At 43.7% G+C, this 13,905-nt stretch overlaps 1 protein-coding gene across 1 annotated transcript in view; it reads left to right on the top strand.

Annotated features, from left to right (window-relative positions):
- GATB (glutamyl-tRNA amidotransferase subunit B) overlaps positions 1 to 10,267 on the top strand; it is a 42,589-nt gene extending 32,322 nt beyond the window's left edge. Inside the window, exons 11-14 of the mRNA XM_053976664.1 lie at positions 1,527 to 1,660; positions 2,041 to 2,119; positions 7,436 to 7,570; positions 9,811 to 10,267. Of these exons, the coding sequence (XP_053832639.1) occupies positions 1,527 to 1,660; positions 2,041 to 2,119; positions 7,436 to 7,570; positions 9,811 to 9,939 (477 nt within the window). The 3' untranslated portion in view covers positions 9,940 to 10,267. The remainder of the gene's footprint in view (positions 1 to 1,526; positions 1,661 to 2,040; positions 2,120 to 7,435; positions 7,571 to 9,810) is intronic.
- The last annotated feature ends 3,638 nt before the right edge of the window (positions 10,268 to 13,905 follow it).

The following is a 13,905-nucleotide window of genomic DNA, read 5'->3' as shown; positions in this document are numbered from 1 at the left end:
CTTAAATTAGAATGCTGGAGAAGAATAGAATGATATCAATGTGTATTAGATAGATAACTAGTGGGAGTTAGAAGGTTTACCTTGGTTCACAAAAGACCTCAGTGGTTTCCCAGGCTGAGAATTTGGTTTCTTTGGTCATGGTCTCAAGGTGAAGGGGATGCGTCTGATTTTGTCACACCAGTTTTACAGCACAATGTTAATCTAGGTACATTTGTTTTGTTTCACAGAACAGAGATCAGTAATTTGCAGTCTTCTCAAAAGCTATACATCATTATCAATGAAAAATGTGGTATCCAGAGTTTTTGGAAGTTTGTGTTGTGGAAGTTTGGAGAAGGAGAAGTCTAGAATTCTGTATTGCTATGGCAGTAAATGGCCTTTAAAAACAAGGACAAATGAGACTGTTTTGATGGGATGTGAGTGGAGAACTCAGGCTTTTTGTGGTTGCCCTGCTCTCTTTTTGCTCATAACTGTTCAAGATCTGGCTGCAGTCAGTATGTGCTTGAGAAATGTTTTTGCTGTATACTTAGAATAGCTCCTTGGCTATCTCTAAGCTGTTACCTCCTGACTTCTGAGAGCTGGCTTGTCCTCCTGTGTGTTTATGGCACATACTGCAGAAGTCCAGCGGCATGCTGGATTTGGATTCCTCCTTTAAAAGGTAGGAGCTGCCACTTCATACTTCTTCAGCTTTCAGTAAACCTAATGAGTTCTGTGCTGCATTTAAAGGTCCATCAATGCCTTGATGACAAACACCACAGCATTCAACAGACTGTGCAGTATCGGTTCTTCTAAAAACAATCTCAGATTTCACTTAGGCTATAAATTGAATCTCCCACTGTCATATTTTCTGAGCTGTTACTGTGCTGTGTAAAAGCTTACCATAGCATTTCAGAAAAAAAATGGAAATAAAACCCTGCTTCTTACATATGACCTTTCCATATCTCTGAAGGGTAAATGCAAGCTAAACTTACTAATTTAATCCAAAATAAATAGAAGTGATTTCAAGATCAAGAGTGAAGTAGTTGCAGACAATTTCAGGAAAAGGCTCTTCTTGGTAAAAGGTAGCATGACAGCCTAGATAGTGTTTTCTAGGATTATGCATAAAACACTTGCAAAGATGAGAAAGCTTCTGTCCAAATGCTAATTTTAGGGAGGCATTAAGAGAAAAATTATAGCTCATTTGTTGGAAGTTCTACTGAAACAGACAGGCTGACAGATAAACTGTATATTCCTGTTCTAGGCATAAGATTGTTGGCTGTTATCTTAATAAAATTACTCCAAAGTCTCGTGACTTTGCCATGAATTCACAGCTGAAGTTTACTTTAGGACTGAGCATTTATATGCTGAGTGTAATTGTATAATTAACTGTAACCTGTAACCTGTGTCACCTGCTCCAGGTGACCCTGCCTTGACAGGGGGGTTGGACTGGATGACCTCCAGAGGCCCCTTCCAACCCTAAAAATTCTGTGATTCTGTAATCATGTTTGCACTCCAGTATCCCTTTGATACATGTAATTTTTTATAAACAGAATGAAGACGGACTAGCAGAATTCTTTGAAAGTGTGGTAAAACGGACCCAAATGAAGCCAAAGAAGGTGATCGGCTGGATTCTAAACGACCTGCTCAGTTACTTGAAACAACATTCCCTTACAGTAAAGGAAAGGTCAGTCTTCATTGCTGCAGTGGTGAGACCAAGTGATCCATTTCTCATGACTGGTACCATGTTACTCCATTGTTCACGGCTGCTTTAGTTGCTTCCTGTGAAGTTTGTTACTCCAGGCAGTCCTGCACAGGCCTTGGCTCTGTCCTGCTGAATGGAGTTAGACAAATCCATGGCAGACAAGAGGATCATGTAGTTAAGAGTAGCAGTCAGTGTTCAGTCTTTAGAGTGTGATGATGGTAAGGCATAGTCAGGCCATTAGTACTGAACATGAGGAAACAGCTTGTCATACTGAACTGTGTGATCTTTAGGCAAGCAGCAGTAGCACAGATACCTTACAGCACCTTATTCTCTGAAGTAACTTCTACCCACTTCTTCCCTAGCCCAGTCAGTTCTTTTCTCCTGGGTGACCTCTTGAACCTTTTAGAAAAAAAAGAAATTTCTTCTACAGCAGCAAAGCAGGTAAGTACCTTTTTGATTTTGCTGTACTCTGAATCTGTGGCTACTTACTTCAGTTGCATAGCGATTTTATAATCATTGTGTACCAGTACTGTGGTTGCTTTAAAGGGAAATTATTTACAGTGTTGATAAAGGACAACTTCTTTATCTATGCTATATACATATAACAGATGCAAATGCCTTATGTTTGTACATAATCTTAGAGATATATCTGCATATTCACTTTTAGAAGAGGACAGAAGCTAAATAGTAGACTGAAACAATGTGAACTGAACTCAAATCCTGCTTCTGAACAGAGCAGACAGTAGATCTCAATTTCACTATTCCAGTCAGGCCTGTGTGAAAGGTCAGTGGGAGCTAATCCATGGCTTGCAGTTAAGACAAGAGTATCACTTACTAGATTCCTAGGGACAGTAAAGTCTACGTTCCCAAGCATTAGCACATGGGAAAGGATACAATTCATCCAAGTGCAGTCACAGAAAGAGTTCTGTATTGGTGTACCTGAGTCAAAAGTGGCAGAGGTCTGGCCTTTCTTTTATCCTTGCTTCTTTGAGCAAGTGCTATCACGAAGCTCTCAAGCAACTAAAGCTGGGTTTGGTTTTTTTTCATCTTGCCTAGGACAGTCTGAAAAAGCAGCTCTTGATTTATATCTTAAATTGTGAACTGGTTGTGATGGAACAGTACTGCTGTGTTTCTAGGCAAAATTTAGAGGCTTTGCTGTGATAGGCCATAATCAGTCATTCACCTTAAATTGTTGCAAGCTCATTTATATGGAATGATTTGTCTTTTCAGATTAATTATTATGCTCTAGTTAAGTGCATTAGGTGACTGTTTCAGTGTTTATCAGTGAAGCTGTTAGTGAACTGTGAATGAACTTTCTGGTTTGTTTTCTTTTTTTGGAGATGCTTGTGGTTCTTAATTAAGTTGGTCTGTGTCTGTGGATAGCCAGCTGCATAAGACAGGCGTCATAAATAGGGATATAAGTGCCTGGTTTCAGGCATGTGTGTTTGGAAATTTTGTATTGGAAAAGTAAAAGCTTCATAAAGGAGATAAAGTATTAATAGGAAAAGCACTGGAATACAGCTCTTTGCCTGCAGGGTTGTGGCACACCCATCAGTTTAGTGTCCATGTTTGAAAAGGACGCTTCAGAACTCCAGTCTGAAGTCTCTTCCTTGTGGAGATAGGGACAGGGTACTAATGCTCTTCTATGGTATTTTCTGCTTTGTGATATATTTGTGTGCCAGGCACTTCTGACACGTTGTGAAGTGTCAAGAATTTCAGAAATGCATTTGTTGTTTAATTACAAACTTCTTGTAATGTGCATGTTGTCCTCAGTGATCTGAAACTGGCCCCAGAAATCGCAGTAGTTTGCCCTCACCAAGAGATGATGCTATCAAACTGCAGAAACCTTGCCACATTTAGAAAAGTATTTTGGTTGCCTGGATGTCAGAAGAGTAACAAATGTTTATAACAATTCTCAGCAGTAGGCAGAGATGCTGGATGGCCCGAGGGCAGAAAGGGCTATATATACACACCAGCAGATGAATTGCAGCTCTTGGGGAGGGGAGCATGATCTGCAGTGGCAGACACTGATCCATTGGGAAAGGATGGAAGGGTCCAATGGGGTGAGCACACAGACATGTGTACACATATGTGCTCGCTGTGGGAAGCTGTTAACCACTTTAAATTATTTAAAAGGTTTTGTGTTTGGGCTCTGCTGTCTAAGGCAGTAAAAAGAGGCAGATAAAAGCCATGAACACTGGCTGTACACACTGAGCATTGTGTGGTGGGATGCAGTGCTAAGCTAAGGGCACTGTGTGCTCACATAATTACCATGTAGGTAATTACAGAGCTCATGCCCAACTTGCCATCAAACATAGCGTCCCACTCCAGAGGTCTCCAAAGCAGTTCCAGGCTGGCGTGCCTGTGCAAAGAAGGGAGCAGCTTCCAGCTCTGCTGGCGCATGGGGCTGTGGGTGAGCGTGTCCTGGATCAGATGGATACACATTGCCTACAGCCCAGCCCAGAGGCACCATTTTGAAGCGCACAGTGCGAGGAGTCGGTGCTGCTCACCCAGGGCTGAAACCAGTCTGATGGGGAGTGTGTCCGTGATGGGGCCTTGCTCTTCAAGTTGCCAGGCTGGCAGCAGGTCCATGTCAGGCGTAACAGACCTACTTGTGAGTTACGGTGTTATGGGAGGAAGCTGGTTCCTGGGCCAGGGAAGTGGAAACTTGTCCCTGCTGCCAGCAGCTATCCTGGAGCAACTCTGTGTGGACACCCTTGTCACTGGTTCATGGGGGATCTATACCCAGCAGGCCATGAAGCAGAGCAGACCTTGGGTTTTGCTGGCTTCTGCAGTTGCATAGGTCACCCACATAGGAATAACTTCAACAGACCTGTTTGCCACCCCTACTTTAAAGTAGCTAGCAGGGAAATGATTACAGTACCCATACCTAAACAGAACCATCTGCTTTGACAATTATGACTATACCATCTGGAGGACTGGACCAAACTGCCCCCCACTTCTCTGAGAAGCTGAGGGACACCCGCCAGACATGACAGCTTCCGTCACTGGAAAGGAGAGGTGCCCACAGGACTTGCTGGAATGGTGCTACCTGCTGCTTTCCTCCTGTCCTTGGCAGCAAATCACTGCAGATAGGGTTTCGAGTTGGAGCATTCTTAGGCACAGCAGTCAGCTGGCATGGTCACCAGTTGCAAAATGTTTGATATGATGCCCATGACAGCCAGACGTGTAAGTCCTGATTAATTCATCTTGACCAATGCTGCTAAGCCTGCATAGGTGGAGACCACAGAACATCATTAAAATCTAATCATGCTCAGGCAAGAATCAATAGTAGAAGCTTCTGAGATTTCAGTAATGGAAATGAGGCCTGAGATTCACGTTTTGGCTCTGGAGACTTCATAATTTGATCCTCCTGTGCTGGTGCAGGCATTTGTGTAAATGAGTTGAAATAGTTTTTTAAACTGCTTTCTTTAGATTTGTACTCCTTGCCAAGTGGAGAAACACATTTTTTAAAAGTGCATCTTTGACAGGTCTTGGCCACATCTCTTTCTGCTTTCCTACATACCTGTAAACAAGCAAGGGCCTTGATAACATTGTTGCTCTACCAAGTGGAGTTGCTTGTTACCAAATAGGAAGGGACACATGATGCAGCTGTCACAGAAAAAAATCTGGTGCCTTCAAGGTTTCTAATGGGCAAGCTTTCCTCAATGCCAGGAAATATTTGGCATAGGCATAACAGGGAAATCAGAGCTGGATCTCTGACTGTCAAGCTGTCCTGCCCCTGATCTAAGTCAGCCTTATGTACGTGTTGCTCCTGGGTAACTGCCATGGTTGGCTGCGTAGATTTTGTTCATTGCAGATTTCCCCTTCATGCAGCCCATGGCATCCTGCTTGAATACATACCAGTCCTAAAAATCTCATCTGCCTTTTTCCAGGAAAGTGAAAGGGCTTATTCATTGTCCACTCTGATTTGTGCAGTATTTTAGACTGTCCAGGGTGTTTTGCTAGAGGTTGTGCTGTGCTTGGCAAGGACAGGGCTCATTCTGATAGGTGACATACAGTATGGGTGCCTTGGGAAGCCTCCAGGACAGAAGCCTTCCTGCTTCATCCCTCAAGAAAGAAGCAGAAGGGCTGCCAGGAGTAGCAATGGAGTGCAACAACAACAAAAAAAACCCCACAAAAACCAAAAAATAACATTACAAAAAAAGGCAAACAGCTGCAGACTGGCTGAATCTCTGTTGGATATATTTATTTCTAGGGTTATTCCAGGTAGCACTGGCATGATGATTTTAAAATATCACACTAGAAGGAAGATCTTGTAGAAGACATACACAACACTGATTTATTCAGTGTAAAGATCTGAAAGCTTTACTTATAGCTATTGTAACTCTGGCTGCTTATCAGTAACTCCAATATTGTGATCTGCCTTTGGCCCTCTCTCAAGGAAAAATTAAGATGTAGCTGCCACAATACAGCTGTGTGTCATTACCCTCTCACAAGGTCTCCAGAAGAGTTGATAAGATCCCATAAAAAGCTTCAGAGTGCCACTGGCAAACAAATATCCTCTTGCAGCAATTGTATGAATGCACAGTTCTAAAATACTTGCTGTGAACAGAGAACTCTTTAACTAGAGGTCTTTTGTACCCCCAAATTTGTCATGCAGAAGCAAATTGCTGGGGTAGTTAAGATCCCATCCTATGTGCATCATTCTACCTGAGTTCTCTTGCTGCCCTGCAAATTATTTAACATGCAGTTTGAATGCCCCTCCTTGTCTTCCCATCAGAGCCTCTTCTTCATCCTACAGGGAGTATTTAATGCTGAAATTTTGACATGACATGCATTTCCATATTGGGACACAGCAATGGCCCAAACATACAATTATATCTTCAGCTCAGGATGGAGCACAACGAGCTGTTTTAATAAGGGTTTTCTTACTCTCCTCCCACGGCCCTGAAATAAAAGCAAAGGGAATAGAGAGAATGACTGCCCAAGGAAATTGGTTTTTTATAAATGTTCTCTCCTCTCAAGCGTGTTCCAGGGCAATAGTCCTGCTGCAGTGTAGGAAAACACTAGCATTAACAAGTGATTATTCCACAGACCTGGGTTTGCCCAGCAGTCCAGTACTTGGAGATGATGCATAGGTGGGCTGGAGCTGCTGCATTCATTCTGCTTGGCACCATTTTTCTTCTGCTTTGTCATACATATCCTCATTACAGCCTGCTGGCAAGGACTGGTAATGGGATGAGTTACCTGGGATTGGACTTGGTACAATAGTCAGCTAATCGTCAGTTCCCGGGCAGAGCCATTGCTCACGGAGATGCATTTCCTTGCTGCTCCCGGGCAGGTCTGTGAATGATGTGAGAAGAGCAGGAGTATTGGCGGAAGAGCAGCCTTGCAGCCATCCCCTCTGTGGTGGCTCTTCTCCCAGCCAGGGAGCAGCAGCTCTGGGCTTGAGGAGCAGGGGGTTGTGCTCAGCAATCCCCTCTGGAGAGACCCTGGCATTGGGGGAGCGGGCACGGCTTGGGCTGCAGGAGGCTGCACAGCACCTGCTGTGAACCATTAACCTGGACTCGTGCTGGAAGTGGCAATGCTTTGTCTCAGTACAGGTGGCAGAAAAGGAGGGAGGTACAAGGGCTCTTTCAGAGAGGCACATTATTAAATCGTGGGCTTGTTCACATTTAGACAATCTGCTCTTAGCAAAAATAGGGCTTCTTGGATCCATAACCAAAATACTGCATGTAAACAATGTTGGTAAGTCAAGCCACTGACCTGTGCTGCTTTTACTGTGATTTTCAGGTATTTGCGGAATTGTGGAAGGGAGAAGGGAAGACTCCCCTTGAAATTGTTAAAGAACAGAAACTTGGACTGTTACAGGATCAAAAAGAGCTTGAACAGATCTGCCAGGCAGTGATTGATGGACAAGAAAATGAGGTGATTATGATGATGCTGGGAACCTTCTGCACTGTGGCAGTCTGTGGCACTGAAAGGGGGTTAAAATAGCCTCTCTTTTTTTCCTTTTTGATGGCATTTGAGCTCTAGAGCCAGAGCAGTAAAGCTGCTGCCAAGATATTATCAAGCTTTTCTTCTTTCTTACTTTACTAAGTGGGCTTTTTGAAACTGAAGCTTAAACAAAATGATCTGCAAAACAAATTACCAGTCTGGCTAATGTGCTACGTCATTCTGAGAGCCCATAAAACTTTAATGCAGGAAAGCAAAACTGCAAGGCCCTGTCCCTCTCCAGCTGTACTGCCATTAACCTGACCCTGCCACCTAGCCACATAACTCTGATTTTTATGTCATCTGTTGTGATATTGGGGCAACACTGTTAAACTGTTCTGAAGCTGAAGTAACCTGCCTGCAGGGCATATATTAGTTATAGAATTTGAGACTGTATCAGAGCTGGCAAGGCAGAAATTCTGCTTGCATCTGACTTTTTGCCATGTCTCTCTCCACTGCCAAACAGAGGAACCTTGCTGGCTCTCCTGCCTGACAGTGGCTGTGGGGTGGGGAGGAGCCAGAGCCCTGTGGCAGCAGCAGCAGCTCCAGAGCTGCTGCCCACTCTGCTGTTCTGCTGGGCTGTGGCAGCAACACAAACGCTCCCCCGTGGGGGATGATTGGCTCTTTCCCATCTCCTTGAAAGACACACAGCAGCCAGTGTGGCTCAATCTAACAAGGTCTGAGCTGGAAAAAAAAAGGGAAACAACCCTTGTTGATCGTGAAGGGGAGGAGTGGGAAGGGATCTTGAAAGAGTCTATATAATCTGCTTTATATAAAGCAAAATGAAAACAAGTGCTTATATGTTCTCTGGAGCAAAAATATAAAAGCAGAAGTGAATAGCTTACTTCTAATATAAACAATGTCTAGCTCCATTTGCCATTTGGAAAAAACATTAACATCTTTTGAGAACAATACCGCCCACTCCAGATCTCATTGGGGGATGCTAACAGCTCTGCAAGAGCTTTTGATAAAATGAGCTTGCAGTAGGTCGGCGTGACCTCCATCCAACTTGACTCATTTGCAGAGACTGATAGAAGTGCTGCTGTATTTCCAGGCTGGTATGAAAGCATAGGGAGGGAGAGAATGTTAGAACTGACTGGGAAGGTCCATAACCACACTCTCATTTCAGTGTGATCTGAGAGTAACTTTTTTCAGAATGGAATTGCTTCTAAACAGCTGCTCAAACCAACACTGAGCACTTTATGACAGTGCAGGACCAGGACTGTACTGCACTCTGCCCCACATAGGTAATTTCTAGCAGATCCAGAGTAATGAGTCCTTTCCACTGTGCAACATAACAGAGAAGATTTTAGACTGATAATAATTCAGATACTGTACTGAGAAGCAGTATTTGCATCTGAATTTGGTATTGGCACAGTGCGTAGCTCCTATGTTTACAACCCTTTCCTGAACATCTGCAAATACGTCATCCTGTTTCTTTGCATCGATTGTGTTCTGCCCAGTAACTCTGACCAGGTAGAGAATGCCTTCCCTGCCACACAAACAGTAGGAAGGCCCAATGCTTGTCTTTCAGCAAGAGCATCTCCTTTAGAAAGGCCCAAAGGTGAAATTTCTGATCCTTTCAGCTTTTAAACATGGCCCTTGCAATGTAGCAGGTGATTGTGCATCAAAGGCTGTGTGATAGGAGGTCATATTTGACCAGTTAATTAATCATCATGTTGCAAAGGAGTACTTTCTTGAAGGAAATAAAAAAACACCTACATCTGTGTTTGAAGGACCTCACCAATATTATAAAATAGATTTTGATTGGATTCAAATTACATGTTATAACAGGACATTATATTTAGTAAAATGGTAGATCCTATTAGCAAGGATAGTCCTTCTCACTTCTCTGGCTTTTTTCCAGGAAGTTGCCGTTCAAGCTGCAGACACTGTAAAATCCAAAAGTATTTTCTGACTCTTTCAATAAGAGGAGCTCTCTCTATTAGTCATAAGGCCCTGATGCTGTAGGGACTTACTGTTCTCTCATGGGCGCAGAGCAGGAGCTTATTGCAAGGCTGAAGGCAGATTTTATAAATAACACTTTATCCCAAAATGCAGTCTTTTATCACAATAGTCCAAAGAACAAAAATATTCATACCTTGGCTAGGAATGAGTGAAGATGTTCAGTTTTCCTGTCACAATGGTGTCTGTTGCATTTTTTTTCTTTAAAGGTTATGGCGATAAAGGCAGGAAATCAAAAAGTTCTAAATAAGTTAATTGGTCTGGTACAAAAGAAAACACAAGGACGGTCCAATCCTGTTCTGGTGAAGCAATTATTAGAGAAGAAGCTATCAGAGTAGCCACAAGAGAAAAAGCACACAAGCAACTAAAGAAGCATGTGCTTTGTTCTGTCTACAAGTGAACTTCGTCGTCTCCTTGTGCAGCATCACGCTTGTTGGTTATGCTTCAAGCAGCTTGAAGTCCCAGCCTTCCCTGGAGGCATCAGCCAAGCTCAGATGGGCCAGAGAAAAGCAGGATACAGCCATTTGCATCTCCCATGCTTTGATGTGGCACTTAGAAATGTGATTTCCAAACAGCCCTGGGAAACAAGCTCCCAGAGGTGTCTGTGAGTACACAGAGAGCTGAAACTGCATGGGTTAGTTTTCCAATAAAGCGGGTACAAACTCAGCTTTTCTGTCTGCCTGTTTGTGAGAAGGGGCATTCGCAATCTCAAATACTCAGTCTAGGTGTGCACACCATAACTCACTGTCAGTGTGAGCACAACAGGAACAATGATTAAAGCACCCAGAAGTAATTGAGGAGCTGACGTGTCCCTTGATGCCTAACAGAAGGGAACAAAAAGTTCACTGCTATCATTCTTCCCGATTTCTGAGGAAAGGGGAAAGAACGAAGCCATGAGCTGCTTCACTGTGTGCCTAAGGGTAGTGCCACAGAGAGAAGTGCCGGCATCTCACCCTGTCAGCTTGTTTGCTCGCCTTCTCTCAGTTCTGCACCCACATACCTGCTGTGCCTGCTCTCAGTTCTGAGGAGTGCCTGAGGGGTGTGTGCCTGAGCCCTTCTGAGGGTCACATCCCATTCTGGCATCAGAGAACAGCAGATGTGCCTCTGCCAGCCCTGTACAATCTACAGCAGAACAAGTAGAATCATAGAATAGCTGGAGCTGGAAGGGACCGACAATGATTACTGGAGTCCAGCTCCTGGCCCTGCACAGGATAGCCCCAGCTCTGGTATGTTTTGTTTTTTTTTCTCTGCAGGCAAGAACTTGGCCCCATGTTACAAATGCCCAATGCCCAGGGCTGCTGCTTCTCTGGCACTACACTGCTTTGGGGAAGGAATGGAACATGCAGTTGGCTTACCAAAACTGAACTGGATTCAGCTGGGGTTCAGTCCTTCTCCACTACTTTATCCTAAGGGGTATTTTGTGCTGGTAGTTTTTATTTTGGGTTTTTTACATCTTTTGGTTTTCAGTTCCGGGCTTTCAGTACTCACCGAAATGCAGTAATCTAGAACTACACTGCTTTGGGGAAGGAATGGAACATGCAGTTGGCTTACCAAAACTGAACTGGATTCAGCTGGGGTTCAGTCCTTCTCCACTACTTTATCCTAAGGGGTATTTTGTGCTGGTAGTTTTTATTTTGGGTTTTTTACATCTTTTGGTTTTCAGTTCCGGGCTTTCAGTACTCACCGAAATGCAGGGATCTGGAATAAACTTCCCCATCCCCACCAGCTTTAGCTGATCAAGCCATTAACAGGAAATGAAAAAAGAAGAAGCCTGTTAAATTTTCATGTAGTAGGGAAATAAATCCCATTTAGTACCAGATGCTTGAAGTTCTTAAACCCTTCCTGGAGACTGCTAAGCCATACTTTTTAAAGATCACACCTACCTCAGGCCTCATAGGTACTTCTTCAGAATTGTTCTTTAGGATATGCCTGCAGGGCAGACATTGTCACAGGAGTGCAGCAGGTGTGGCCCTGGGACTTCAGTCACCTTTGGCAAATGTGGTGCTTTCAGCACTAGTTCAAAGTAGGCTGATGGCAGTTCTTCTCCTGAGTGGCAGCGCTGAGGTTATGTCTTGAGGAGGACATTGCTATACAAACTGGCTGAAGTTCAAGTGCAAACTCTTTCATTAGAAGGAAAAAACCCCTTTGGTTTTCAATACATTTAATGAATAAAATATATATCCATTATTCACAAAGAAGTACCTTTACAATTCAAACATCACTCTATCACTTACAAAAAGTAGTAACAAGACTGCAGTCAAAAACTGTGACCCTTCAAAAACCAATCCACCAAACGAAAAGCCTAAACCTCCAAAAACTCCCCAAATCACACCATGCCCAGGATTTTCATATAATTTGACCTTCACACTATGATGACTTCTATCACTTTTCACATAATGAGCCAAACCTACCATTTTTACTTAGAGTGGTGTGAGTTTTCCGTAAGTGTTCAGTCAATAAAGGTTTAGATTATACAACAAAACTATTGGCATTCTGTTCAACTCTTGCCATGGCAGCAAGAAACAAGAAGGCACAAGGGTTTCTCCATGAAATCTTGAATCTGAGATCCTCAGTTTAGAAAAACACAGTTGTTTCCCAAAGGTGGTCCTCCAAGGTTAGTGTTTGTTGTTGCACAGCTGGATGCTGCTCTGCTGAGTTCCCCACTGCTGCAGTGGGTGCCTTTGAAAAAGATAAATCAAGCCAACAATGTATTTGGAAGAGTAATAGATAAGGTGATTAAGGAAGCATCTCAATTAATGTAGCAATGCTACTGCTGGTAATTCTCTCTATGGGCTACTTCTTCTTAGCCACTCTTTTACTATAGAATTATACTTTACTAAGATGTGCAAAACCTGTTAAAAATCATCAGCCAGGTTCTCTCTGAGTAGAGTCTGTGTCAGTACATCATGCACCTGGGCCTGTGCAAAGCACTGGACACTGTCCTGCATGGCATCTTTATCTCTAAACTGGAGAGACATGGATTTGATGGGTGGACCACTCAAGGGATAAGGAAATGGCTGTCTGGTTGCACTCAAAGAGCTGCAGTCACTATCTTGATGTCCAGGTGGAGGCCAGTGATGAGTAGGGGTTGTCTGGGGGTTGTCACTGGGCCTTGCCCTATTTCACATCTTTGCTTGTGACATTGACAGTGGGATTGAGTTCTCCCTCATGCATCAGCAAGTTCTCTGATGACAAGCTGTGTGGCATAGTTGACATGCTGCAGGACAGGGATACCATCCAGAGGGATCTGGATGAGACAGATCCCTCTGGACAGGCTTGAGAAGTGGGGCTGTGTAAAGAAGTGGGACTTGGGACTTCAGGGTGCTGGGGGATGACAAATTTGACATGATCTGGCAATGTGCACTCACAGCCCAGAAGGCTAAATATGTCCTGGCTGCATCCAAAGCCCTGTGGGCAGCAGGCCAAGGGTGAGACCACACCTGCAGTGCTGCACCCAGCACAGGAAGAACAGGGATCTGTTGGAACAAGTCCAGGGAAACCATGAAGATGAGCAGAGGGCTGGAACATCTCACCTGTGAGGACAGGCTGAGACAGTTGGGGCTGTTCAGCCTCTGGAGAGACCTTTTAGCACCTTGCAGTACCTCAAGGGGGCCAACAAGAGAGCTGGAGAAGTACATGGGCATGTAGTGGTAGGATGAGGGGGAATGGCTTTAAGGTGAGAGAGGGCAGGTTTAGATTGGATATTAGGAAAAACATCTCTACTGTGAAGCACTGGAACAGGTTGCCCATAAAAGCTGTAGATGCCTCATCACTAGCAGTGTTCAAGGCCAGGTTGCATGGGGCTTTGGGCAACCTGTTCTAGTGGAAGGTGTCCCTGCCCATGGTAGGGGGGTTAGAATAATATTAAGGTCCCTTCCAACCATTCTGTGATTTACTGTTAAGTCTCAATCTATTTTCACCTCCACCTGCCAGACACAATGGGTAACAAGAAAGATTAAAAAGGGAAAAGGGATAATAGTAATATTCTTCCCTTCCAGGGAAGGTAAAGAGCAGCCATAGTCTATAAATTTTGCACTATATTATGAAACAGTTGCTTCTGAAATTTTTAATTTCAGAAATGTAAATTTCTTTTTGATAGGAAAAAAAAAAGTGGTTTGAGTCAATTGAGATCAAGATAATGAACCTTTTTAACATTTGTGGAGATATCAACTACCAACTTCAAAGCAGCTTTAGCTGGCAGTGCTCAGACCTAGCAGTGGGAAGGCTCAGTTGGGCCAGCTCACATTGCTCCCACTATCCAAGCCTGCATTAAGGGGCTCATCAGTCACCTCACACCCTTTTGA

Source organism: Vidua macroura, chromosome 4 (assembly GCF_024509145.1).
Source record: "Vidua macroura isolate BioBank_ID:100142 chromosome 4, ASM2450914v1, whole genome shotgun sequence".
NCBI classification, from domain to species: domain Eukaryota; kingdom Metazoa; phylum Chordata; class Aves; order Passeriformes; family Viduidae; genus Vidua; species Vidua macroura.
This window is presented reverse-complemented; position numbering and strand designations above follow the sequence as displayed.